Source organism: Tachysurus vachellii, chromosome 10 (genome assembly GCF_030014155.1).
Source record: "Tachysurus vachellii isolate PV-2020 chromosome 10, HZAU_Pvac_v1, whole genome shotgun sequence".
Taxonomy (NCBI): domain Eukaryota; kingdom Metazoa; phylum Chordata; class Actinopteri; order Siluriformes; family Bagridae; genus Tachysurus; species Tachysurus vachellii.
Window position 1 is genome coordinate 15453620 of NC_083469.1, and position 25245 is coordinate 15478864.

The 25245-nt window shown below is 39.0% G+C and overlaps 2 protein-coding genes across 2 annotated transcripts; one reads left to right on the plus strand and one right to left on the minus strand.

Annotated features, from left to right (window-relative positions):
- Nucleotides 1-4496: 4496 nt before the first annotated feature.
- On the minus strand, nucleotides 4497-16982 carry coq6 (coenzyme Q6 monooxygenase). Its single transcript, XM_060879841.1, has 12 exons — nucleotides 16639-16982; nucleotides 15222-15356; nucleotides 12935-12993; nucleotides 11094-11220; nucleotides 9662-9792; nucleotides 9460-9567; nucleotides 9264-9326; nucleotides 7565-7672; nucleotides 6562-6764; nucleotides 6186-6301; nucleotides 5331-5497; nucleotides 4497-4629 (listed from the first exon to the last, which is right to left on the minus strand). The coding sequence occupies exons 1-12, from the start codon at nucleotides 16832-16834 to the stop codon at nucleotides 4600-4602; spliced, it is 1443 nt and encodes a 480-aa protein (XP_060735824.1). The 5' UTR covers nucleotides 16835-16982; the 3' UTR covers nucleotides 4497-4599.
- A 966-nt stretch (nucleotides 16983-17948) lies between these two features.
- On the plus strand, nucleotides 17949-24191 carry fam161b (FAM161 centrosomal protein B). The gene is made up of 9 exons (XM_060879341.1): nucleotides 17949-18065; nucleotides 18783-19103; nucleotides 19376-19845; nucleotides 20080-20417; nucleotides 21036-21157; nucleotides 21323-21484; nucleotides 22183-22282; nucleotides 22405-22583; nucleotides 23132-24191. Exons 1-9 carry the CDS (start codon nucleotides 18049-18051, stop codon nucleotides 23214-23216), a joined length of 1794 nt encoding a protein of 597 aa, XP_060735324.1. The 5' UTR covers nucleotides 17949-18048; the 3' UTR covers nucleotides 23217-24191.
- Nucleotides 24192-25245: the final 1054 nt, after the last annotated feature.

Consider the following 25245-nt stretch of genomic DNA (forward strand, 5'->3'; position numbering starts at 1 on the left):
ATAGAGTGAAACGTCTCCCTACTGACTGATGTATAAAGAGTACAAGGCTGCATTCTCACTCCACTTAAAATGTGTTCAGTGAATCTACAATTGCCTTTTTCATTCAGAAAAATATGGGGTTTTCTGAGCCACACAGGCAAACAATTTACAACCATGCAAACACCAACAGCAGCTCCAACAAATTTCTGTTTATATGTACAATATACATTCAGACATGCTTTGTAATTTAGATGGAATGACTGGGTTTATTGTGTTTATTTACGACTAGAAAATAACCAAGACTTCAGAGATTTGAAAATATTCACAGCCTTGGTGTGTTCAATCAGCATAATTGTTAAATAAACACTTTGACATGAAAACATTAACAAATCATTTTTTTTTACAAAAAAGGCAAAAAGCTTATATATACACACAATATAGTTTGAATACAAATTATTTTGCCAACTGTGAATTACTTTCATATTCCCAGAATGATGATTTAATTAGCTGTTTATTGCTCAGTTCATAACAAGTTTCAATGAGAGTCTTTTCAGTTATATTGCAATACTTTATAATTTTTTTTTTACATATTCTAATTATGAATTTATTATGGAATTAATTTTTAAATATTATATACTATAATTAGTTTGATATACCATTCCCAACGTCAAGGACAAATAAAAAATACAGAAATAATTTATAGTCATGTTATCATCTTGCACAAACAGACAAAACTGTCATAAAAACAATGGGATCTGGTAGATAGAGTTGAGAGAAACAGAATGTGAATTATACAGAGATGAAACAAGTGCGGGGGCACGGTGGCTTAGTGGTTAGCACGTTCGCCTCACACCTCCAGGGTTGGGGGTTCGATTGGCACTCCGTCCAGGGTGTATACCGCCTTGATGCCCGATGACGCCTGAGATAGGCACAGGCTCCTCGTGACCTGAGGTAGTTCGGATAATCGGTAGAAAATGAGTGAGTGAGAGTGAGTGAAACAAGTCCTGTTTCTAGTATAAGGTGGGTTTTAAGGGGGATTTTATAGTATGCAATCCAGGCAAATGATCAGATTTAAAGGAGATGAATTTCAAAGATTAGACATAACTGCACTGTATCAGTCAACTGCCACCAGATGATCTGAACCAATGTGTGTGGAAGTTACAGTTCAACTAGTTAACCTGAAACACTATACTATAGTGCTGGTCAACAGAAGGATCTTTTATTATATATGATATAAGAGATGATTGTTAGATCCCATTCCAACTTAATTACTGAAAGAAGTATTACATACATTTAGTGAGCCTCTTCTTGATATTAACTCCTTGTTATCTTTAGGTCATGTCCCTAAACCCTTCATGTTGGCAGTTATTAAGCCCTTCATTAAGAAAACTAATTTAGACCCTAAGGAACTACAAACCTTCCATTTATATCCAAAATATTAGAAAAGGCTGTGTCTGTTCTATTGTGCTCTTTCTTGCAGGAGAACAATATCTTTAAAGAGTTTCAGTCAGGTTTCAGGCCCTATCATAGCAAGGAAACTGCACTTTTTAAAGTTACAAATTACTTGTTCTTAGCTTCGGATTCTACTTGATCTTAGTGATGCATTGAACACCATACATCACAACATTCTCCTTGATTGCTCACAAAATGACAGGTATTCAGAGACAGACCTTAAGCTAGTTTAGATCCTACCTGTCTGAACCAGATGAAATATCTAAATTGTCTCTGTTAAGCAAGTGCATTAAAGAATTAAGAGATTGGATGATCTGTAATTTTCTATTGTTCAATTCTGAAAGAAATATTAGTTATCGGTCCAAAAACCTAAAGTTTTGATATTTTTTTTAACATTGAATAGTCTTGCAATATCACAGAGAATAGAAATTAAGTATTAAAAGATGGCATCAAATATACTTTATATTGCATACAGTCATATGCAAAATTTTAGGAACCCCTGACAATTTCCATTGTTTTCATTTATAAATATTTGGGTGTTTGGATCAGCAATTTCATTTTGATCTATCAAATAACTGAAAGACACAGTAATACTTCAGTAGTGAAATGAGGTTTATTATATTAACAGAAAATGTGCAATATGCAACAAAAGGAAATTAAACAGGTGCATAAATTTGGGCACCCTTGCCATTTTGTTGATTTGAATACCTTTAACTACTTAGCACTGATTAATTGAAACACACAATTGGTTTGGTGGCTCATTAAGCCTTGAACTTTATAGACAGGTGCATCAAATCATGAGAAAAGGTATTTAAGGTGACTAATTGCAAGTTGTTGTTCTCTTTGACTCTCTTCTGAAGAGTGGCAACATGGAGGCCTCAGAACAACTCTCAAATGACCTGAAAACAACGATTGTTCAACATTATGGTTTAGGGAAAGGCTACAAAAAGTTATCACAAAGATATAAGCTGTCAGTGTCCACTGTGAGGAAATGGACAACCACAGGCACAGTTCTTGTTAAGGCCAGAAGTGGCAGGCCACGTAAAATATTGGAGAGGCGGAGGATGGTGAGAACGGTCAAAAACAACCCACAGACCACTTCCAAACACCTACATCAACTTGCTGCAGATGGTGTCACTGTCATCGTTCAACAATTCAGCGCACTTTGCACAAGGTGAAGCTGTACAGGAGAGTGATACGAAAGAAGCCTTTTCTGCACACACTCCACAAACGGAGTTGCTTGAGGTATGCAAACGCACATTTGGACAAGCCAGCTTCATTCTGGAATAAGGTGCTGTGGAGTGATGAAACGCAGATTGAGTTATTTGGTCATAACAAGGGGCGTTATGAATGGCGGCAAAAGAACACCGCATTCCAAGAAAAACACTTACTACCCACAGTAAAACTTGGTGGAGTTTACCTCATGCTGTGGGGCTGTGTGGCCAGTGCCGGTACTGGAATCTGGTTAAAGTTGAGGGTCGCATGGATTCCACTCAATATCAGCAGATTCTTGAGAATAATGTTGAGGAATCAGTTGAAGTTACGCTGGGGCTGGATATTAAGAAGATAATGACCCAAAACACTACTCAAAATCTACTCTGGCATTTATGCAGAGGAACAAGTACAATGTTCTGGAATGGCCATACCAGTCCCCAGACCTGAATATCATTGAACATCTCTGGGGTGATTTGAAGGGGGCTGTCCATAGTCGGCAACCATCAAACCTAACTGAACTGGAGATGTTGTGCCCAACATGCGTATTGTGCGTTTTCTGTTAAAACCTCATTTCACTACTAAGATATTACTGTCCTTCAGTTATTTGATAGATCAAAATGAAATTGCTGATCCAAATATTTATAAATGGAAATTGTCAGGGGTTCCTAAACTTTTGAATACGTGTGTGTGTGTGTGTGTGTGTGTATATAGAATAGCCCAATAAAGGCTTTTTAATTGTTAATCAAAACACATTATGATATTACCAAGGAGTAGTATTTAAAACTATGAAAAGGAACAGAACAAATACAGAGCTCTGAGGGATACCTCACATAACCAAAACAAATCAACTATTCAAAACCTATAGTAGTCAACTTAAAGTTTTAATTTCCATTTTAAATAATGTTTTAACAATTTTATTATTAATAAGGTTTGCATTTTCTTTGCTGTTTTCTATTATTTGTGTTTCTTGATGTTCTTAAAGGCAGGGAGCAGCCTGGAAAAGGTGGCATCTCATTACAGGACACATCCTCTCTTTGTCAGACACACAGAGACAGAAAATTTCCACAAATGAGAATTTAGAGATGCCAAACTGCCTACGGCGCATTTCTTTGGACTGGGGAGGAAACTGGAGTATTACAATCTGTGCAGACTGTAATAGTTACTGATGTATTGCCAAAGTGTGATTTAATTGTTTTGAAGTTTCTGCATTCCTTTTCTGGGACATTGTTTACAGCCATGCCAAAGTTCCTTGTAACACTGAGTTAACCCATTATAAAACGTAAGCTGTTTCCAGCTGTTTCCAACGTGATATATATATTTATATATATTTAACTTTGTTTCTGCAACGCATGTCTGGAAGTGTTTATGGAGGATGTACTGTAATTAAGAGTGTTGTGGGATGGAGCATCACTAAGCCATTTGCACACAGTAGGAGCTCAAATGAATATAACGAAGAGGAAGAACAGGGCGTCAAGCTCTTCCTGGTGTAAGTTTAGTTCAGTAATGAAGCTACTGAATCAAGTTCTACTTAAATAGCAGCCTGGATTAATCCCACACTGTTGTCTGCAGAATTCTGCTCAGTCCTGCTTAATATTATAGGCCTAGATATACCTTTAGGTAGGAAGCCAGTCTGGTTCCAACTTTTGTAAAACTAATATTATATTATAAATAATATTTATAATGTAAACTGCTTTATCACACCAAGCTGCACATCTGTATTTATACAAGTTTTGCTGGTGTAGTTACTTTACCTGCTTTGTAGAAGTAAAAAGCATAAAATACGAATGCCCTTAAATGAACAGGACATCTACAATTGCGGCAAAAATAAACAAGGATGATACAAAGATGCATATGACTTAAAATAAAATTTATTAATTTAGATCTTTACATATAATCTGTAGACAAAATCTCCATGCTGTCTTGTCCCACAAGCCTTTATGGGCTAACAGTCATCTACTTGCTGGCATATGAAATAATCTGCTCCTGTGGACAGAAAACAAGAAAATATATTATATTAAAGACAAAATTTAGAAACTCCAAAACCGTAAGCATCTACTGTGTGAGAGCCTGAAAGACACCAGGACAAGCCTTTACAACAAGATATGGTCTTGTTGGTAGATTTTGCTTAGTAAAGGAATCGGGCCGTTTCAGCCTGTAATAAAAGGAGTGTGAAAACACAAGCCAATACCGCTTGTGCACAGGCTGGCAACCCCACCCACACTTTCAGTAACAGTAAATGTGATGCTAAAATTAGCTGTAGTAGTAGCTTCTGACCATGTAAATTACAGACACAGTTCAGCGTATAAAAGCATGTAATCAGAGGACAAGATGGGGGACAGGGTTGGAGAAAGAGAGATCACAGAGGAAGCAAAAGAGGGAGAAAATCTGAAGTGATATTAAGTAGAATGGCAGTGAGATGAGAATCACAGACAAAGGGAAATTTGTTAAGAAGAGAAATGTTGGTCAAAAACAAGACCAAAGTGTATAACAGAAATGCTTTTGAAATCTTCATCAATGAATACACCAATACTGGTTCACTAGGGCACAGACAACTTTCTAAAAGTAATTAAGTGCTAGTTTAAGTACTTCAGAAAGAGACAGGTCTTTAGGGGTCAGTGATGGTGGTAACAAGGAGACAATGTGCCAGAGAAGAACACGCACACAGCTGCACACTGGCTTCTTACTTTAAGAGGTGGCAGTGCGTTAGTGGCCTGGAGACCAAAGGTTCTCAACAGCACCAGCGGGGCAGCGTTAGTGGAGTAAAGTCTCTTCATGAGGTCAATGGCTGCCATCATGGGTAGATTGTGACGCTGCCGCTCAGTTTCATACTCCAGCAAGTGCTGCATTTCACCTGGAGGCCAAAACACAAAATTTTTATCAATTTATACATGTATGTATGCAGTGTTACCAATATAGTATAATTAAACTAATATTGCTGTGCCTTCTTTTCACTCTGCACTGTTACTAAAGGCATTTTAGTAGCTCTAGCTACAAAAACACTCTCAGATACAAATCAATACCAAACGAGTCGGCTCTTTTTTTTAAATTTTTTTATTGATTTCCACCTCAGTTCTTAGCAGAAATGGGAACTAAAAACAATATTTAACTGGTTTGATATATAACTCAGAAGAGTTTTTCCTTGTTTAAGAGATGGAAAAGAGCTTAAGAAACCATGCATTGATGAATATGTCTGCATGAGACATGCTGATCTCAAGTCTGAGGTCTAAGATATGAAGTTTAATATCAAGCCTACACGGTAAGATGAGGACAACTTCTGACCACAAACCCTCAAATGTCTTCAAACTTTCCAGCAAACTATAATGGTGTATTTCAATGATTATTCCATATGCAATGTTTGTGAGATTTGAAATAGCATCCTTGTATTTTGCCTCATGCTCCGTCGGTCCACAAAGCACCTTCCTAGCTTGAGACATTGTACTATTTGCTAATTAAATAAAAACACTAAATACTTAAACCTATAAAAAACATGAAGGTACACAAACTGACATCTATTCAGCTAGTTGTTTTGGAACACTTACCAAGGTCTTTGCCATTGAATGCTGCTTGGCTGAGCACCTGTGTTAAACAGACCACATCCCCAAATCCTAGATTGGCACCTTGACCTGCCAGAGGGTGTACCCTGTGTGCTGCATCTCTGAAGTACAAGAAATAAACAAACCGCTGTGTAAATCACAGACTCAATACCTGGAACCTACTAACATCCAAATATAACAGAACAAACAGAAATCATGAATTCTTTTTGACACGGACGTATCTCTAAATGGCTACTCTGAAAAACAACTTTGTACACAGGCAAGTTTCAGCAAAATGGATGAGACAAATCTCATGTGGTTTGAGGAAAAAAAAACCCAACAACCACTAACAAGTTTTCACTAAGGTCTCAGATACACATACCCAATTAGGGCGACTCTGTGGCGGATGTATTCGGAGGCATGGCCCATTCCTAGAGGGAACATGACCCGGCTCTTAGGGCCAATAGCCGCCACGCTGGGTGGAAGCTGGCGGGTGGAGGCGCCATTGGGCATGACGATGGACAGGGCATGGCGGAACAAAGAGCCGGCTGCCTCCACCAGGTCAGATTGGTTCTCATTACTCCACTGTAGAGAGTGAAAAACAAAAACGAGTTTAGAATGAGACGGGTTTAAACACAACAAAGGAACAAATTGAACAAACACGGATTTTGTGCTACACATTTAACTAGCAAAACAATACTTATTAAACATCTCACTTTAATAATAAAAAAATCCCATTGCTTAGATGACATTGAAAAGCTGAATACTGAGTAATAGGAGTAGTTTCTTTATACACATAAGGAGCTAGAAGTTAAGCGAGAACTTAACAGAATGTGTTTGTAAAACCATAAAATTAAAATGTAAATAGAAATTTTATTAATGTTATTGCTTCACATCTATTCTTTTTCACCGGAACTCGGTCTTTTGTATGAGCTAACTGGTGCACAAGGTAATTAAAGGAAATCGCTGCACTGACCAAAAATGTTTGTACATTTGGTCTGAAGAAACACAATAATGAACATCACTGGCAAGCTGCAGGTTCAATTAGCAAACCAGTCATAATGGCAGGCATGACTCAAGTTCACAGGCCTGTGACCAGCACGCTCAGCAAAAATAACCTGCTTGGGAACATGGATGCGTTTCTCAACTGAGGGGTGCATGTGCATGAGAGCCGGGTTAAAGATGTTTAGCCCTGAGGAACTGCCAAGCCGAACTATTTTCATTAAAGGGACAATTCAAATCTGAGAAACATGGAATACAGTGGAAAGTGAAAAACAGACTTGTAGGCAAGACAACAATACAACTCAAATTATATAAATAAAAATAATCTCTGCAATGGATCCAAGGAATTCTAAAATGAGCCTGAGGAGTTGGTGTGGACTCACAAATGCATTGTTAATGGCATCCACAAAACTCTCTTCATCCATCTGAAGGAGCTCCTCAGCATGGTGGTGACTGGTGGACCAAACCAGGGAGCTCTGGGTGTCTGACAACTACACACACACACACACAGACAGACACACACACACAGACAGACACACACACACAGACAGACACACACAGACAGACACACACAGACAGACAGACACACACACACAGACAGACACACACACACAGACAGACACACACACAGACAGACACACACACAGACAGACACACACACAGACAGACACACACACAGACAGACACACACACAGACAGACACACACACAGACACACACAGACAGACACACACAGACACACACAGACAGACAGACAGACACACACAGACAGACAGACAGACACACAGACAGACAGACAGACACACACACAGACAGACACACACACAGACAGACACACACACAGACAGACACACACAGACAGACACACACAGACAGACACACACAGACAGACACACAGACAGACAGACACACACACACAGACAGACAGACAGACACACACACAGACAGACAGAGACACACAGACAGACACACACACACACAGACAGACAGAGACACACAGACAGACACACACACACACAGACACACACACACACAGACAGACACACAGACAGACACACAGACAGACACACACACACACACACACAGACAGACACACACAGACACACACACACACACAGACAGACAGACACACACAGACAGACACACACACAGACAGACACACACACAGACAGACACACACACAGACAGACACACACACAGACAGACACACACACAGACAGACAGACACACAGACAGACAGACACACACACAGACAGACAGATACACACACACAGACAGACAGACAGACACACACACAGACAGACAGAGACACACAGACAGACACACACACACACAGACAGACACAGACACAGACAGACACACACACAGACAGACACACACACAGACAGACACACACACAGACAGACACACACACAGACAGACACACACAGACAGACAGACACACACAGACAGACACACACAGACAGACACACACAGACAGACACACACAGACAGACACACACACACACAGACACACACAGACAGACAGACACACACAGACAGACAGACACACACACAGACAGACAGACAGACACACACACAGACAGACAGACACACAGACAGACACACACACACACAGACAGACACACACACACACACAGACAGACACACACACAGACAGACACACACACAGACAGACACACACACAGACAGACACACACACACAGACACACACACACAGACACACACAGACACACAGACACACACACACAGACACACACAAACACACAGAAACACAGAAACACACAGACACACAGACACACAGAAACACACAGAAACACACAGACACACACAGACACACACAGACACACACAGACACACACAGACACACACAGACACACACAGACACACAGACACACAGACACACAGACACACACACACAGACACACACACACAGACACACACACACAGACACACACACACAGACACAATTAATACATGATTTTCTATTCAGCAGCTGTAATGCAGCTAGAACTGTAATGCAGCTCTAACTGCCTGACCTTAAATGTCACTCCACCTCAGTCTACCATCAGCAGCAGCTTACCGGCAACATTGCAATTGGCCCGGTTGGGAGGAACCTCTGCCATGCCACATTGTTTTCAGTAGGCTGTGCATATGAGAAAACACAAGATGACAGAGTCAACTCTGGCAAACTGAAATACTTTTAAACAAACCAAAGCACTCTGATTACGAATGAAGAACCGCACACAATGGAGTTTACATTCTTGCTGTCCACATACCTCAGATAAATGTAAAACGGCCACAACGGCAGACTGGTCGTAATTCCACTTGACGGTGGGAATCCCTGCCTCTCTCCGTACCATGGAGTTGGGTCCGTCTGCCCCAATCTGTCAGAGCGAGCAGCAAAGTAAATTATCTTCTCAATACCGCTGTCAGGAGGCTAAAACTGAGCAGATCACATGGTCATGACAATCTTCTCACCAGCAGCTTGGTCTGCAAGGTGCGTCCATTGGCTAATGTCACCTGGACCCAAGGGATAGAGTCAGCCACTTGGAAAGGCCTGGGCCAAGTATACTTTACCACCTTCGTTCTGTACTGAACTTCCACTTGATCTAGATGAGGAAAATTTAGCTTCGATTAAGTTAAGCATTTCGGTGGGCATGTATCTCAAATAATGATCAACTTGTATAAACTACTGTATATTCTGTGTCAAAAAAGAGAGAAAAGAACATGTCTCAAAACAGAATTATGCATCATGCAAAATATAAGACACAAAGCTCCAAAACACATCAAACACTTCTCTTTTCAAGTAGCAGAGAAATGCAAAGCTAACCATTTGCATTTGGAGACTATCCTGTCTGCTAAACTGAACATTGGTGACGAATATTGGAAGCTTATGCTAATTACAGAGAAGTCATCCAAAGCCAGTGGTGACCAACATAGGCAGGATAAAGCTAGAAAAAGTAGTTTGAGCACTGACAAAGTAAAAGAAAGGCCCACTTGCACATGAACTGACACGTGTTGCCACATCTACTGAGTGCAAATATCTATATATTTTTTAAAAGGCATGACAAAGCAGGGTGAAGATTTCATTTGCAGAGGCTGAGAGTGGCTTGGCTAATTGCTGCAAACAAATACCATCAGCATTCGGCTAGTGAGATGCTCCAGTGTGAAATGTGGTTTTCAAATGGGTCAGTAGACTCCTGCACGTGTCTAAATGTCTCGTGGAAACTCGATTTCTCATGGAAACTGTAACTCTAATCATGTGCTACATGATTGAAATAGCAGAGAAAACATGAGCCCATCAAAGAGCCTAAGTCCTTAAAAAAATCCAAAAGGGAAAAAGTACAAATAAACAAAAGCACCGGCAGGAAGGAACCGTTTGTGGCAACATCATGTGCCAGGGCAGTCACAGAACCAACTGGGTGCACTCCAGGCTCTGGTTCACAGGCCCTGTTAAGTACCACTGGAAGCTCTAGAGAGCAGAAGAAAAACTTTTTTCTACTGACTGCATGCTGGCGCTTGCTGGTTTTTGCTGAAGGCTACAGAGCAGCAGCACCACAATATAAAACAATATTACGACATCAGTGTGAAACTGATGACTGGACACCAATGTTATCCGAAGCATTGATTTACGTGCCTAATCAAATCCATGGCTATTCCAGCTACACTACATTTGCCTATTTGGCTAACACTTTCGGCCAAAGCATTTTTTAATCATCTGAGACAGGTTACAAATAGCAGTTGAGTGTTAAAAGTTAAAGGACCCAAATAGTGGCAGGAAAACTCAACCTTCTGCTCAGGAGCCTAAAGCAAATAACCCGTGAGAACATGCATCCCATCCCCAGTTTAATATACAGAAACATAACAGCAATAAAACAAAAATTAAAATAAATAAATAAATAAATATTACCGGAGTGTGTCTGAAGCTGTTTAGTAAGAGCAGCCACGATCACGTCGTTCTCTACAATGTATGCCATCTCGCCCTGCAGATTCTCCTTATCGAACGTGATCAGGGCGTCAGAGCAAGCATCCCAAACCTAAAGCATAAGGCCAAAATAGCTGTTAGAATAAATGTCACTCAGGTCTATTTATGGAATTCCAAAAGCAGTGTACTTGAACACATCAAAGCTTTTCAACTACAGCCTAAAAACACCAAGCAAGCAGAGATGTGAGCTGGCCAAAAACCATCAACACCCCCTGAGGTACTTGGTTAAGCTGGGAAGCGCTCTGAGGAAAAGAAATATCAAATAATTGTGTTTATGTGGGTTTACACCTGTATTTATAGTTAAACAAACAATAAATAACAAATATGTGAACATCGCTCTCAAGCTGGCTTTTCTGTTTGCTGCTGGATTTTGGGATGGATTGCTTTTCAGGCTGTAAAATATTATTTTTGCTTTTACACACAAACATGATTTAGGTGTTGAAACAGTTGCTCTTTTAAGACCTCAACCAACTTGTTACTAAGGTGAAAGGGGAACAGAATGCAAAGGATTTTATCTTTTTTTTGTCATAAAGCACTTGGGATATGCCAATGCTAAAACCACTAACAGTGTTGGGGTTGCACTTTTTCAAACACGGTTGGGTGGACGATTTAAAACGTGACCAAACCCAGAATTACAAGGCTTTTACACGTAGGAAAAACACTGCTGTTGATAACTCTCCTGCTGCTGTGTGTTGCTATGTATTTTTACACACTGCCATCATTCACAACAAGCATTTTCACACAGCTATATTTTGCTCCAGAGATACTAGAAAAGGTACATGCCACTTTGGCTATCTGATAACTCTGTAGGGAACCTCCAAACCTTTAAAATACACATTCTGGTAGCTGGCATTTCCCAAACCCATTTTGGTCTTTTTTCCTCTAACCACTTGGTCTTAATTGGAGGGTGAAAGGGAACCTTGTTAGGTTGACCTCAGTCCATTGCAATTCTTTCTCTTGTTTGAACATAAACACATATACAAGACAGAAAAAAAGAGAGGTTAAGGGGTGCAGAAAAGGTACAGCAAGTGAGGGCTACCATAACGTGGCCTCGTATGACATCCTTTCACTTGCCCAGAAACCACAGGATTTCGTTTCGCCTGGAGGAAGGCCACATCTTACGAGGTGGACCCACATTTCTAGACAAGCGTAGAAACCAAAAGGGTGCTTTGCTGCTGACCTCTGGGCTCGCCGCATCCCCCCTCCGTGCCCTGCTTTTCCCAATGAAGCCCCTAATTAGTAAACAGGGAACTAGCCACTAGTTTCATCTGGCATGATTTAAAGTGACAGCACATTAAATTGGGTATATGTTATAGAGCAATAATAATTATATTAATGAATCATTTTTGACTTATTGCCCTCACAGAACAACTTCTTATGCCACAATTTCATGTGACAAGAAAAAATGTGAAATGATTATGTTTATTTCAGCTTCTCTCATTATATGAATTACATCTCTTAAAAATTGTACGTGTCCTTTCAGTTATAATTCATTGTTATAAGTACAGCAAGAGCATATTTATGTTTGGGCACATAACGCCGGCTCACTACTCTGTTGAGTGGTTCATTTCTAAGTTGGAACAAAGAGACAAAAAAAAATAAAAAATCATAAAACTCCACCCAAAATAAGAAAAGGCTTCTCACTGCTGGGGGGTCTGCATACAGAACCAAACATGATGAATATCCGATATACTGATTTCAATTTTCTTAACATTTTCTGTCTCACTCATTTTGTTTACAACAATCAAGTCAGTTTGTATACAAACCTGCATTTTCTGATAGGGTTTGCATCTCAGATTGACTATATGATCCCAAGCTCCAAGACCTGTTATATAAAAAGACATAAGCTGAGTCACTGTGTGAGTAAGAATTCACGTGGTTTAGTAAAACATCCAGGCTTTGCCAAATGCTGACTCGATCACACCTACACATGGGGCTTAATATGTTAAATGACTTTTCCGTGCATTGTAGTTAAACCAGTGCTTTAAAATGAGATGACGGAGACGGAGTTGGGGCAAGCCAGAAGGATTAAACACAATGAGCCTGTTGTTTTTTAGGTCAGAATGTAAAGAAGTAAATCACTGTATGACACCATGACTAATTACTGAGTGTCATTATGTGTTTCATCAAATTTAATCTGTATTTATTCGCAGTTCCTAAAATCAGTAATGCCTTCACATGCAATTTAAAATCCCTGTAATAAACTGTATTCCTTATTGCAAAATGCCTCTTAGTTAAAGCAGAAAAACAATATTGTTCACATATACTGCACATTCTCTCCTACTGACCCAAACAAGCTAACTTAAATATGGTAATGAAACAAAAAGAATATGAGCAAATGTCATGTGGCCAAATCTCTGAAAGAGCTGTGTGCAAGTCTCCTTTATCGTTTGGCCTACTTCCTGTTGAATCTTCTATACACAAGCATTGCTGCAAATAGGCTTAATGACAGCGTCCTCTCTAGGGCTTTGCTATGATTGGAGCAGATGTGCTTTCTTCCTGCTGTGAGCCCTTTCACTGTATAATGCCCCTCAATTAACCAGAGCGCTGCCTCTAAACGAACCCTTACATGGCTCATCATGCGCTAAGAAAGACTCATGGCCATGGAGCAGGATGACTTAATTTAGGGGTTGCTGCTGCTTTGGAAAAAAAAAACAACATATATATAGATATAATGTCACAATATGTAAAGACACTATGCATGGCTATAATTAGTTTTCCTGAGGTTTACTAACAAGCTAAAAGCAAAACAACTAAACGGCTGTTCATCATTCTAAAACATGGATGGAAAAACTGAGTTTTCTGTTTAGAAGAAAAAAAAAATTAACAAGGATTACATCATTTAGGCCTGAAAGACATCAGAGAGTTGTGCTTTCTATCATTACATGGCAAATTTGCTCTGGGCGTTTAGTTTGAAATGATTTCAATTGCTTCGGCATTAAACCCTAACTATGTAATATTAAAGACAGAAGTCTTGGTTACTTGGTTTAGCTAGTGGTGTTAAAACAATGTTGTTTTACTTGAAATGGATCAGTTGTTTGGTTGCTGGCCTTGTTGCTTTCCTTCAGCAGCTGTTAACTCATAAGTCAGTACAAATTTTATAGCGTTTTTTAACAACAGACACAAGGCTACAACTTTGTGTCTGAACTGTTGTTGCTCCTCGACTCTTCCATTTCTCAATAACAGCACTGGCAGTTGAGTTTTAGCACAACACAAATCTCATGAACTGAGTTGATGGCATCCTATACAGTTCTAGCTTAAAGTCCTGAGCATTTCTTAGAAGGGTGTCTACATCCTGCGGGCTATATAGTGAATATTAAGACAAATATTTCATTAACACTCATTTAAAGAGATCAAACATTAATCAATTTACAGTTTGTAGCGTAGTGCAAGTGTACCAAGACTCCAACAGATTTGTTTTGTGATTCAGTCTGTTGTCTCCAACTTGGTCTCTCTCTGTCTCGCAGACAGATTTATTTACAGAAATCTGATCTGCACACTACATGCTGAGAGATTCAGTGCGCTGCTAGGAACAGTACAAGCCTGTGCGTACGTCTGTGATACAGTATGTCTGTGATACAGCAAGCTAGTTATCATCTTGCACTTAATACGGATTGCTGAAGATTTAAAAAAAAAAATGAGCAGGTGATCTTTTCCCAGTGACCTTTTCTGATGACTGTATACTCAGGTTCCTGTTCTTGGCTGACAGAAGTGGACCCTGATGTGGTCTTGTGCTATTGAAGACAATCCATCTCCAGGTACGGTGTGTTATGCATGCGGAGATGCTTTTCAGCTCAGCATGAAGCTGAAGTTTGCCACATTTGGATGTGTTGTCAATATTAACTGAAGCACAGATAATTATAGGAACGTGCAGGTGTACACGTGGTCCTATTAAAGTGGATGGTGAGTTAATGTAAGAGAGATTTAGACAAAACTGTCAAACTGAGTTGAATTAAATTGATATCTGATATAAATATCCTCTAAAGTCCCACCCCATCCTGAAGAGAGGGCAGGTGTAAAAGCAGGTGTGCTGATATAATCAGTGTAATATACCACTGAGCAGTGTTGCTGAGCCCGGGCTGATAGAGCTGACCCGTGTGCTGTAAACCTCTGGCACCTTGTCCATCTCTTTCTTAGAGCCAGCTTCTAGTAAAAGAATCTTCCTGCCATGCAAATTCGGTTCACAGCCTGAAGAAACAGAAAACACAGAGGTCAACTCTAAAGCAGTATTTTTTTTCCAGCTGTAATTCTGTTATTCATAGTTTGACCAATTGCTTTTCAGCAGCAGTCTCTGTGTTGTGTCAATGAGTGAGTGAGAATGGAAGTGTGTTAGCAGGCAGACGTACAACTGTCATGAAAATGAACTTATTGAAAATTTTTTTTTTTTCTATCCATGGTTTTCATTTTGAACCCAATGCGTCATTATTCATTTTGTAAATTATTGATGTCTTCTCATTTACATTTACACGTTTAACTGACAAAATTTATTCAAAGCGGCCTACAAATAACTTGCATAAACTATATCTAAATGTATGTGTGTATTGTATATAAAGTGTCACAATATGTGAACGTGCTGTAAAGCAAAACAACACATCAACAAACCAGCTGTGCCACATTCTACAACAATGATGGAAAAAGTCAGTTCATTTTCTGTTTACGAACAACAAAATATTCAAAGTGCAAATCTGTGATCTGGAGGTTTACGATAAAATGATTTCAAATATTTACATATTTATTGGACTTTGGGAATATTCTCTTATACCACACATTTACAAAACAAACAAATAACAAAAACAAACAAACAAAAAGATTCCTGCTGAACTGATTTACAATTTCTGACACCTCTTATCTCCAAGTGCTTTTAAAAGACTGTTTTTCTTTCTTAAGGATGCAAACTAAGTGATTTCTGAGTCACTAATTCATCATTAGAAATCACTAATAGTCCTGTATCACTATTTGCTCCACAGATCACTTGTACGTCTCTTCTAAGTTATTTTTAACAACTTGCATTTAATCACTAACTTATTTTTGGATGTAAAAAAAAAACAAACAAACAAACAAAAAAAACAGCACTTTGTAAATTGTAACGTTCTTCAGATTGCTGTCTTTCGATGGTAGTTGTGTGAAGGCTGTTTCTTGTAAAACTATTTATCCAGAAAGCTGACATTTTGCCAGACAGCACTGGGCTTTTCATCACATGTGTATGTGTTTGCACCCCAGGACCCCAGAGTGTGTGTTTGACTGCAACCGCAATTGCAGCTTTAAAATGTGAGGGCACTGATTCAGTGCCTAAACTAAAAACTTCCATCCGGCTAAATGAGCACTTGACTGTTGAGAAAGACTGGGGTCAGAGTGATGGGAGGGAATTAACGTTATGACTAGGCTTCTGCTCCACACTGTACTTAAGCCAATCGTAGGATACTTCACACAGAGATCAGTAGTGTAAATGGGCTGTGAGGAGGAAACTCACCCAGAGAGCAGGCCATAGCCGTCCCTACCATTCCTCCACCCGATATGACGATGTCGTACACGTCGTCTCCGTCGTCTCTGTGCTCAGAGGACGAGTGTGTTGTGCTAAACGCCCTCAGTCTGTTCACACTCCTCACACTCAAACACTGGCGTCCTGCTCCAGCAGCAGCCTGCTTCAGCGTCGCCAAAACAAACATTTCGAGGCGTGTTAAACCACACAGCCTGGTCGGGTTAAAGGGGAAAATCTTGTCAAATAAATTCTCCTTCAAGCTGCGTTGTTATTGACAATAACGCGATAACTTTTCCCTCACGGAGCCATGTTGTTATCACCGCCCACGTAACAACACTTCCTGTTTCACGAGCCAATCATTTTAAGTTCCGAGGATTTTTTTTTAATAACGCGTAACGTGTTTATAAATTGCTATGATGTAAACAAGAAAAATAAATACAGTCGGATATTAAGTTTGTGTTACTTAAAACTTGCTCCATCCATTGGGATAAAAATACCTTTTTTTTAATATAAATTAAAATTGTATTTAGCGCCATCATGCGGTGTGGAAGAAAACCGCAGTGCAGGACTTGAAGGAGTTTCATTAGAGCGTTACTGCTAAATTACTGCGTTTGAGACAGAAGCCAGTTTGAGAACCTTTGGGAAGAAATCATATGATGTAAAAATAGGTGCTGAACGCCGCTTCGTATCACATGTCGGAAAAAAATGTGAGAAAACTGGCATAAATTGCATTGACTTTTTTTTAAATTATATATATATTTTCAATTAATATTTATCATTAAATATTTATAGCATCGTGTATGGATTCTTGTTTTTACAAGATTTCCTCATAAATATCGGTGTGTTGTTTATTTTGTCTGCGTCGTGGTTGCTATAGTAACGGTAGCCAACTTGCCGCGCGCACAGTGTCGTTAGCATCTTTGTCGGACATATTATTCTGTTGAAATATATTCTTCCGATCGGATTTCTAACGGAAATATATAACCGCTTACATTAACTGCACTTCGAGCAACACTCACCGACCGTTCATGAGATACTACAGTATTCGATACTGAAGTACTATCCGACAGCTCTGATAGCCGTGGGAATGATAATCACATCATAACACAAACACAGTAGATACAGCAATAGTGCAGGGACAAACGCATTAGATCCAGGAGTGAACAAACACATCTGGTCCAGCAGAGGTTTAGGTATTAACACTGCAGTGCTGTCAAAAGCTGTTTAGATGACATGTCAAATCAAGTCAAGTCAAGAAGCTTTTATTGTCATTTCAGCAATATATAGCTGTTGCAGTACACAGTCAAATGAGACAATTATATGGTCAGAAACAGATGCCTGAAAAACCCTAACCACTTAACAGATGCTGTGCAGGATGAGCTATAGTTTCTCAATTTGCAAATGGAAGGTACACCAAGGTAAGTTTGTGTGTGTTAAATGAGTGGACATGAAGTACACAATGCTGCTGTACCTGACACACTCTTATCAGTGCCAACATTTATAATATTGCATATACGCATAATTGTACACTGATCCGTCATATATTCTGTATTCTTATTTAATACTCGCACTGTCTGTATTGTCTCACATCGTCTGTATTGTATTTATAGTCTGTTTTGTCTTGTCTTGTATAGTCCAAGCTAAATGTATAGTATAGTGTTATTTATGTCTGTACTTTTGAGAGTCACAAACAGCTGGAACCAAATTCCTTGTGTGTGTCAGCACACTTGACCAATAAACCTGGTTCTGAAACTGATTCTGATTCTGAGTTATCTGGTCAGTGGTGCTCTCACTGTAGACTGAGTACAAATGAGCTGACAAACTATATAATCCTCTAGACTGAAAACTCACTGACCTTAAACACAATCAGTAATACAGTAAGTATACCTTCAATGTGTATTAGTATGCCTCCGAAATGCTTAGTATGTTTAGTATGTCCGATATAATTGACAATGAGTGAATTAGGTCATATTTTATATTTTGTTATGTTTTGTTTTCGATGAAAAGATTCACTGTGGAAAGGTTTCCTGTAAATTATTTGCATCTTTCCTTATGCATCTGCTGCAGCTTTCCAAGGTCCTTAGGCTTTTCTGCTATAAAAAGTCTGACATGTAGCTATCCTTCTCCTCAACCAGACCTTTCCCCTCTTTCGAGGATTCTGAGTGTGAAAAGATAGTTGAAGAAATCAGGATGAGATCTTCAGAGAAAATGCAGTCCTTCCGTGAGGACATGGAGAATACTGACATGTTTCTGGAGTTGCATTTAGAGGCCCTGAAAGCTTCACACCGACAACAACTTCAGCGGATAAAGCTGCAGCATCAGGCTGGTCTTGAGAGCCGGACTCTGCAGAACTCACTGCTTTCTTCAATCTCTGACACTCCACTGAAGGCCAACAAACAACAAGGAAATCTTCATAGTGTTGAAGGCAACACCAAAAGCAAAGGAGGTACTAACTGGTAAGTTCAGACTCTTCTGATTTTATGACTGGTGAGTAGGGGATAATTAGCTTGGTTGTAACCAGCTAACCTGCTAATATTCTAATAATCCAACCCTAAATTGTATCTTAGTCTGAGTTATTAAAATGTTAAACAATACTCTTTTAAATAGACAAACAAAACTTCTTCCCATGTAATTTATTTCACTTTGGTACTGTGTAGTAGAAATAAACATAATCTCTGTTTTATAAATGTGATTTTGAGGCATGAATGTAAAATGTTTCCATGTTCAGGTTAAATAGACCAAAGAGATCCTCCTCCACACCTGACCTGAGCTATAAGGTGAGCCAGAACGAGCCCCTTAACTCTTCTGGAACCTTGAGATCTACCGTGAGCCATTCACAAAAACAGAGATGTGCCAAAGAGCCCAAACAAGTTGCAGCTGACAAAGAGGAACTGGACTGGGCTGAGTGTCAGAAACAGTTTCGAGTATCACCTGTACAAGAGCACATGTCCAAGATCATTTATGATGATATTGTAAAGGAGCAGGAGCGTGTGAGGCAGGAGGGACGGCAGCAGAGGAAAGACTTCCTTTTATCCATTCAGAAACCTTTTAGGTTTCATCAGAGAGAAGAGAGGACAAGGGATAGGACAAAGCTAGAAAATGGTGCTGACAAACTGAGGGAAAACAAAAAGGATGATAAAAAGAAGAGTTTCAAACCTAAAGCTGTCACAGACCCAGCAATCTCTGAACAGTTGGAAGGTGCTTTTCAGTCAATCATCATAACTATTCACACATGTATATTGAGATATAACGTCGGACATGCATAGCTTATGATTTTTTGTAATTTCTCAAACCCATTTTCACTTTCCTGCTTCTATAATACTAAAATTATACATGTTTATATTTATGTTTGGTTTCTCAGCCACATTGCTTTATATGATGGTAAATGGTCACCTTCTTATTCATTGTAATATTCCATTAATATCCCTTTAGAAAAGGAGCAAGAGAGGAAGATTCGCATCCAGGCCAGAGCTCAGGAGACTCTCAGAGCATCCTCTGCCCCTATCCAGAGCCTGAGTAGTAGGGCTGAGCACTGGGCCCGTAGCTCCCAGAGAACCAAGAGCAAAGTGCAGGGCTTCATAGAGCAGAGTCCATCTTTTCGACCAAAGATAAATGCTAAGGTGCCAGATTTTGATAAGTTGCACAAGGCCTTCCAGAAAGAGGCGATGGAGAGAACAGAAAGAAGAGAGGTCACCGTGTGCCAGCCATTCCAGCTCCGAACATCAGCTCTTCAGCCACGTCACAGCAGGGGCAGTGGAGACAAAATACAAGTTGGTTTTGTCTTTTTTGTTTACTTAGCATTTAGTTTTTAATTTGATATTTTAATAAGGTTAGGATTAGGGTTAGGGCGTCTTAAAAGTCTGTTGTCGTCTAGATTTTTAACGCATTTCTCAAAATTAAAAAAAAAACATGAACTGATTTTGGAAGAATTACATTTAAACCAACTATAGATAATATTAATGTTAACCAAAACAAGTTTTAAAATGCTGAGCATATGATAATCATATGTTTGATCAGAAAATGTACTTTCTGAGCAAATATACCAGCAGTAAGCTTGTGCACCTGCTAGCAGCTATGGTATTGTTAGCGTAATGCTTACTGAAATGATGTACGTTATAGTATATTCAGACTGGCCTTTCTACTACAACTCAAGGCCCCAATGAGAAATTTCACTCATCTCCCTGTAATAAATGTCTGCCAGTTTACAGGATGTTTTCTAACTTGATAGAGATGTTACTAGGCCAGTTGTTACTTGTAGATGATCTATAAAACTAGATATGAATCTAAATAAATTGTTTTTAATGGCGTAAAGTTATATGTTTAGAGATGCTTTAAAAGGGACTCTAGATCTTTTACTGAGAGATGTGCTGTTTTTCATTTTTAATTAGAAATATTCTGATATGAACATTTTGAAGAGGAGCAATTCATTTAGTGGCTTGACATCATTATCCAGAGATTTTCTTCCCACTTACATGAATGATGCTGCAAGGAAAAGGTCTATTGCCATAAGGTGAGCAGAATATGGGTGTGATTTATAAAATTAGAAATACTGTCATGGCAACCCTGAAAATGGGCTTTAATTTTTGATCATTCCTAATATATAACTGTACTTGTAGGGTTGTTGCTTTATGAACTATATCTGATTTATTCTTTCTTGTTTTTCCACAAAATGCAGAAAGTCTCAGGAGCGGAAAGAGATTAATGAGCAAAATGAGTGGATGAAACAATACAGAATGAACTCTCAATCCATGAGCAGAGGAATTGTAGCACGTGCCAAGGTCATGGACCCCCACAAGAGTCTGAAAGAGGTCTTTCATGAGAAGCTCAAGCAGCACAGGCAAGTGCACTCTGTTCTGACTATAGACTAGACTATAGAAGATAGGTTTGTGATGACTAGAAAACGTTGTTCCTAGTTTGCCATTAAATGTAAACATGACTTGAATAGTACAAGAGTTCAAGAGCTTCTGTGTCTTTATATTAGTAGTATATTAAGTCATCGGTAATTTAAACAGAACTGCTGTGATCCCAGCATTGTTCTCTGTCATTAATCAGATTGCCAAAACACTGCTAGTTTCCAGACTGTGTGCATTTTTAAAGAACTTTAGAGATAATTATGACACTGTTCGCACAATCAACGCCCTGGGATTGGAGCGAACTGTGGCCTATCAAGACTGGCTTATGAAAAACTTATGTAGTGAGTAATTAGTGGGAAAGAAATCCCTGGGAAAATGACAGTGCAAGTCAAGACCCCTGATGTGAAATGACAGCCTCCATCACTTATTCATGGATGAAACCTTTATCCAGACAGCTTTTAGTTTTGATAAGCAAAACACTCATGAGAAATTGAAAATAATGTTGAACAAGACTTGCCAGCTTTAGCAGCAATTTGTGAACGAAAAATGAAAGGTGTAGTACAGATATAGTGTCATGGTGGGAGACTGCCTGCTGGTGATAAATCGAATACAGATTTATGTCTTTTTTAATTGTGTAATTCATAAATGACAGTACATGATGTGTTTTGTCTTGTTACTGCAGAAAATCTGATCAAGAAAGGGTAAAAGATTATAAAAAAGAACTGAGGGAAATGAAAGCTCGGGTATCAGCACGTCCTTACCTCTTTGAACAGGTGTCACAGGTACTCTAAATGCCATAACTAAATAATGCATACATAATCTGTAGACATGCAGTCAACCACATACATGCAGTCATGCTGTAATACTTTATTTCCAGTGTGATTTTTAAAACCCTTTCTTGTAGAGAAATGCTAAGAGTGATGCCGAGCGCAGATACAGAAGCACTTTAGAGCAGGAAGGCCTGGATGAACATTTTGTTAGATCCACAGGTGGAAATGATGAAAGCCAGACATCAGAAAACACAGATGCTGATGGGAACAGTGATGCTGGAGATCACAGCTCTGAAACTGACACTCAGCAAAGGTATACAGCCTAAATATCTCTCTCACACACACACACACACACACACACACACACACACACACATATATATATATAAAAACTTACACAGAATTTTAGTGGCCGAAGATAACAAAGTTTAGATGCTCAAGAACAAGCGCACACGGCATCTCAGAGAACAGTAATGGGTTTGATATCACCATTTAATTTGAAGACAGACACTTTGTGTGTTATGGATCTTTTCTTTGAATATATTGCCCCTAGTAAATAAAGGAAATAGAGAAATACTTATAAAGAACAGAAATTCTTGAATTCCTTAGTGCCTGCTGTCGTGTGAGCCATTAAGCGCCACTGTAGAGTGTGACATAAAGATATTTAATGCTGAACACGAAAATCCTAAAACAGGCTGAAATTCAATTTCTTGGTCTCTGGGAAAAAATAATTAAAAAGTGTACTGGAAGTGTAGAAATCCAGGTGCTACACTTTTATGCAGAGTTAGGATATACATTTAGGGAATGTACGCATACACACGCACACAGAGTTATGAGTTTAATAAATTGTTTCTGCTGCAGGAAAGGAAGCAGCGACGACAGCATCCGAAGTGAGGATGGAACAGAAGAGGAGAGCGTGAAACCCAAAGGGATAGGAGTCAGCTGACAGTGAGAGAGCAGTTGGCATTTGGCTAACACAGCGTGTCGTGATCAGATACAAGAACACTGGCATTTTTATAAAATCAGTTCAGCATTTGAGTCTTGTTGAAAATGTGGTAAGCCATGTAGATCTAAGAGATATTTTTTCTTTTTCATGGCTTGTGTTTAAATGTTTACATGATATGTACTGTAAGCCATGTCAACTTGGTAAGTGACCTTTTAAGGATAATTATGATTCGACTTCAACAAGATGGGTTCTGGCTGTGCAACCTGCTTATTAAGATAAAAATGTCTAAGGCAGTTTGGGATCTACATTTATTGGTGGATACCAAGAGACACTTGCAAGCAAAGAAAGCAATCTTCACAAAAAATAAATAAAAGAAATGTTTTCTTCTTAGTATTTAGTTAGTTTAGTTTTAGTCTTTTGCTTATTGCATTTGCTTGTCTTTTGCATATTATTTGAGTGATAGATCTGAAAGGTTTGTACAGTGGAATATTAACAAATAGCAAATAAGGGAAAGTTTACTCGGGGATTCAGCAATCATATTTTCATTCCTAATAATAGTTATTAGCTATAAATATCACAGACAAAAGCTTTCTTCTTTGAGCTCAATTTCAGTAAGAACTATACAACAATATGACAAAGTTCCCTTTAGGTCAGGGCACATCTGAAATTCACATTGCTGAGATGTAAATCTTGGGGATGAGGTCTGGCTATTTTGAGAACCACAACACCACTAAAGTCAACTTTGGTTATTTATCTATCACAGTAAAAGAAACCCTCATGTCACTGTGTTGACCAGGCTGCCTGCCACATCAAGAGCTTATATGCTGTGCAGATTTACAGTGAAAACTCCCTTGAACCTATTTCTGAATGGCTTGGTGATATATGTTTCAGAAATTAAAAGCATATAAGTTCCATCCCATTTCGTTGCATTCAATAAATCTGCTCTCGCTGTTTAAATGAACTTTCAATGCAATATAATAAATCCCACCTTGCTCCCTGCCTTTTTTTATTTTATTTCTTTTTGGGAACTCTTACATTTCTCTGAAAGAACCCGTTACCCTTTACAAGTAGAACCTTTGTGTAATCTGTGAATCTTTGGGAATCTAAGGAAAATCCATTAGGAACCATACATACATTATTTAAAATAGATTTTAAACTGTATGAATACATTGGCTATGTATTATACTGCATGTATGTATAACGTAATGCTTTTATAGCATAGAGGATAAACATAAGGATAATGACTTATAAAGGGTAAAGACCATAGCTAGCCAAAGAATCTATGAAGAATCATTTAAAAACTAGATTTGTAAAGTTCGTCGCGACAAACTTTGATGTTGGCTTTGACGAGGCAAGTATTCGCAAAGGCCGGTGCTTTTTGGAGGCGAGTGGACATAAGGGCCAGTGTTACTTTTGGAGGCAAGTGGACAGAAAGATATAGTGCCAAAACATTTGGAGGCAAGTAGAGATGAGCATGTGATGTCATCCGAATACTCCTGAGGAAGTTCTTCTCATTGTGCTGAGTGTTTTGATATGTCACATGCCCATGTTGTAAAACGTTTTTTGATTTTGCATATTTTGGGGGCACAACCGAAAGGCGGTACACCAATTTAAAATTTTGTTCGGAGTATCACCCTAAAGTAGCTGGTCGAGTTTGGTGTTGATAGTTCGAAAGCTTGCCGAGCTTTTTTTCAAAGTTTATAATGGGAGTCTATGGGAAAAAAGGCCACTTTGAGACCCGGTACCAGAAGTACCGGTACTCAGAATGCTTAGAAAAGTAATAGCAACAAACTTCAGACCAGGGTCTACAACATATACGAATTTGTTGCATGTGGCTCGAAAGCTCTAGGCCGCATTAAATTTTATACATTTTTGTCTAAGCTGAAATAGGAAAACAGAATGTTGGCTTCTACAAAGCCAACATAATAACTTGATTGTATAGCTGTAGAGCTGTATCAAAATTATTAAACAAATTTCAGTGAAATGGTCAGAGATTTGTGTAACGATGGTAATGGTAGGTATTCCACTG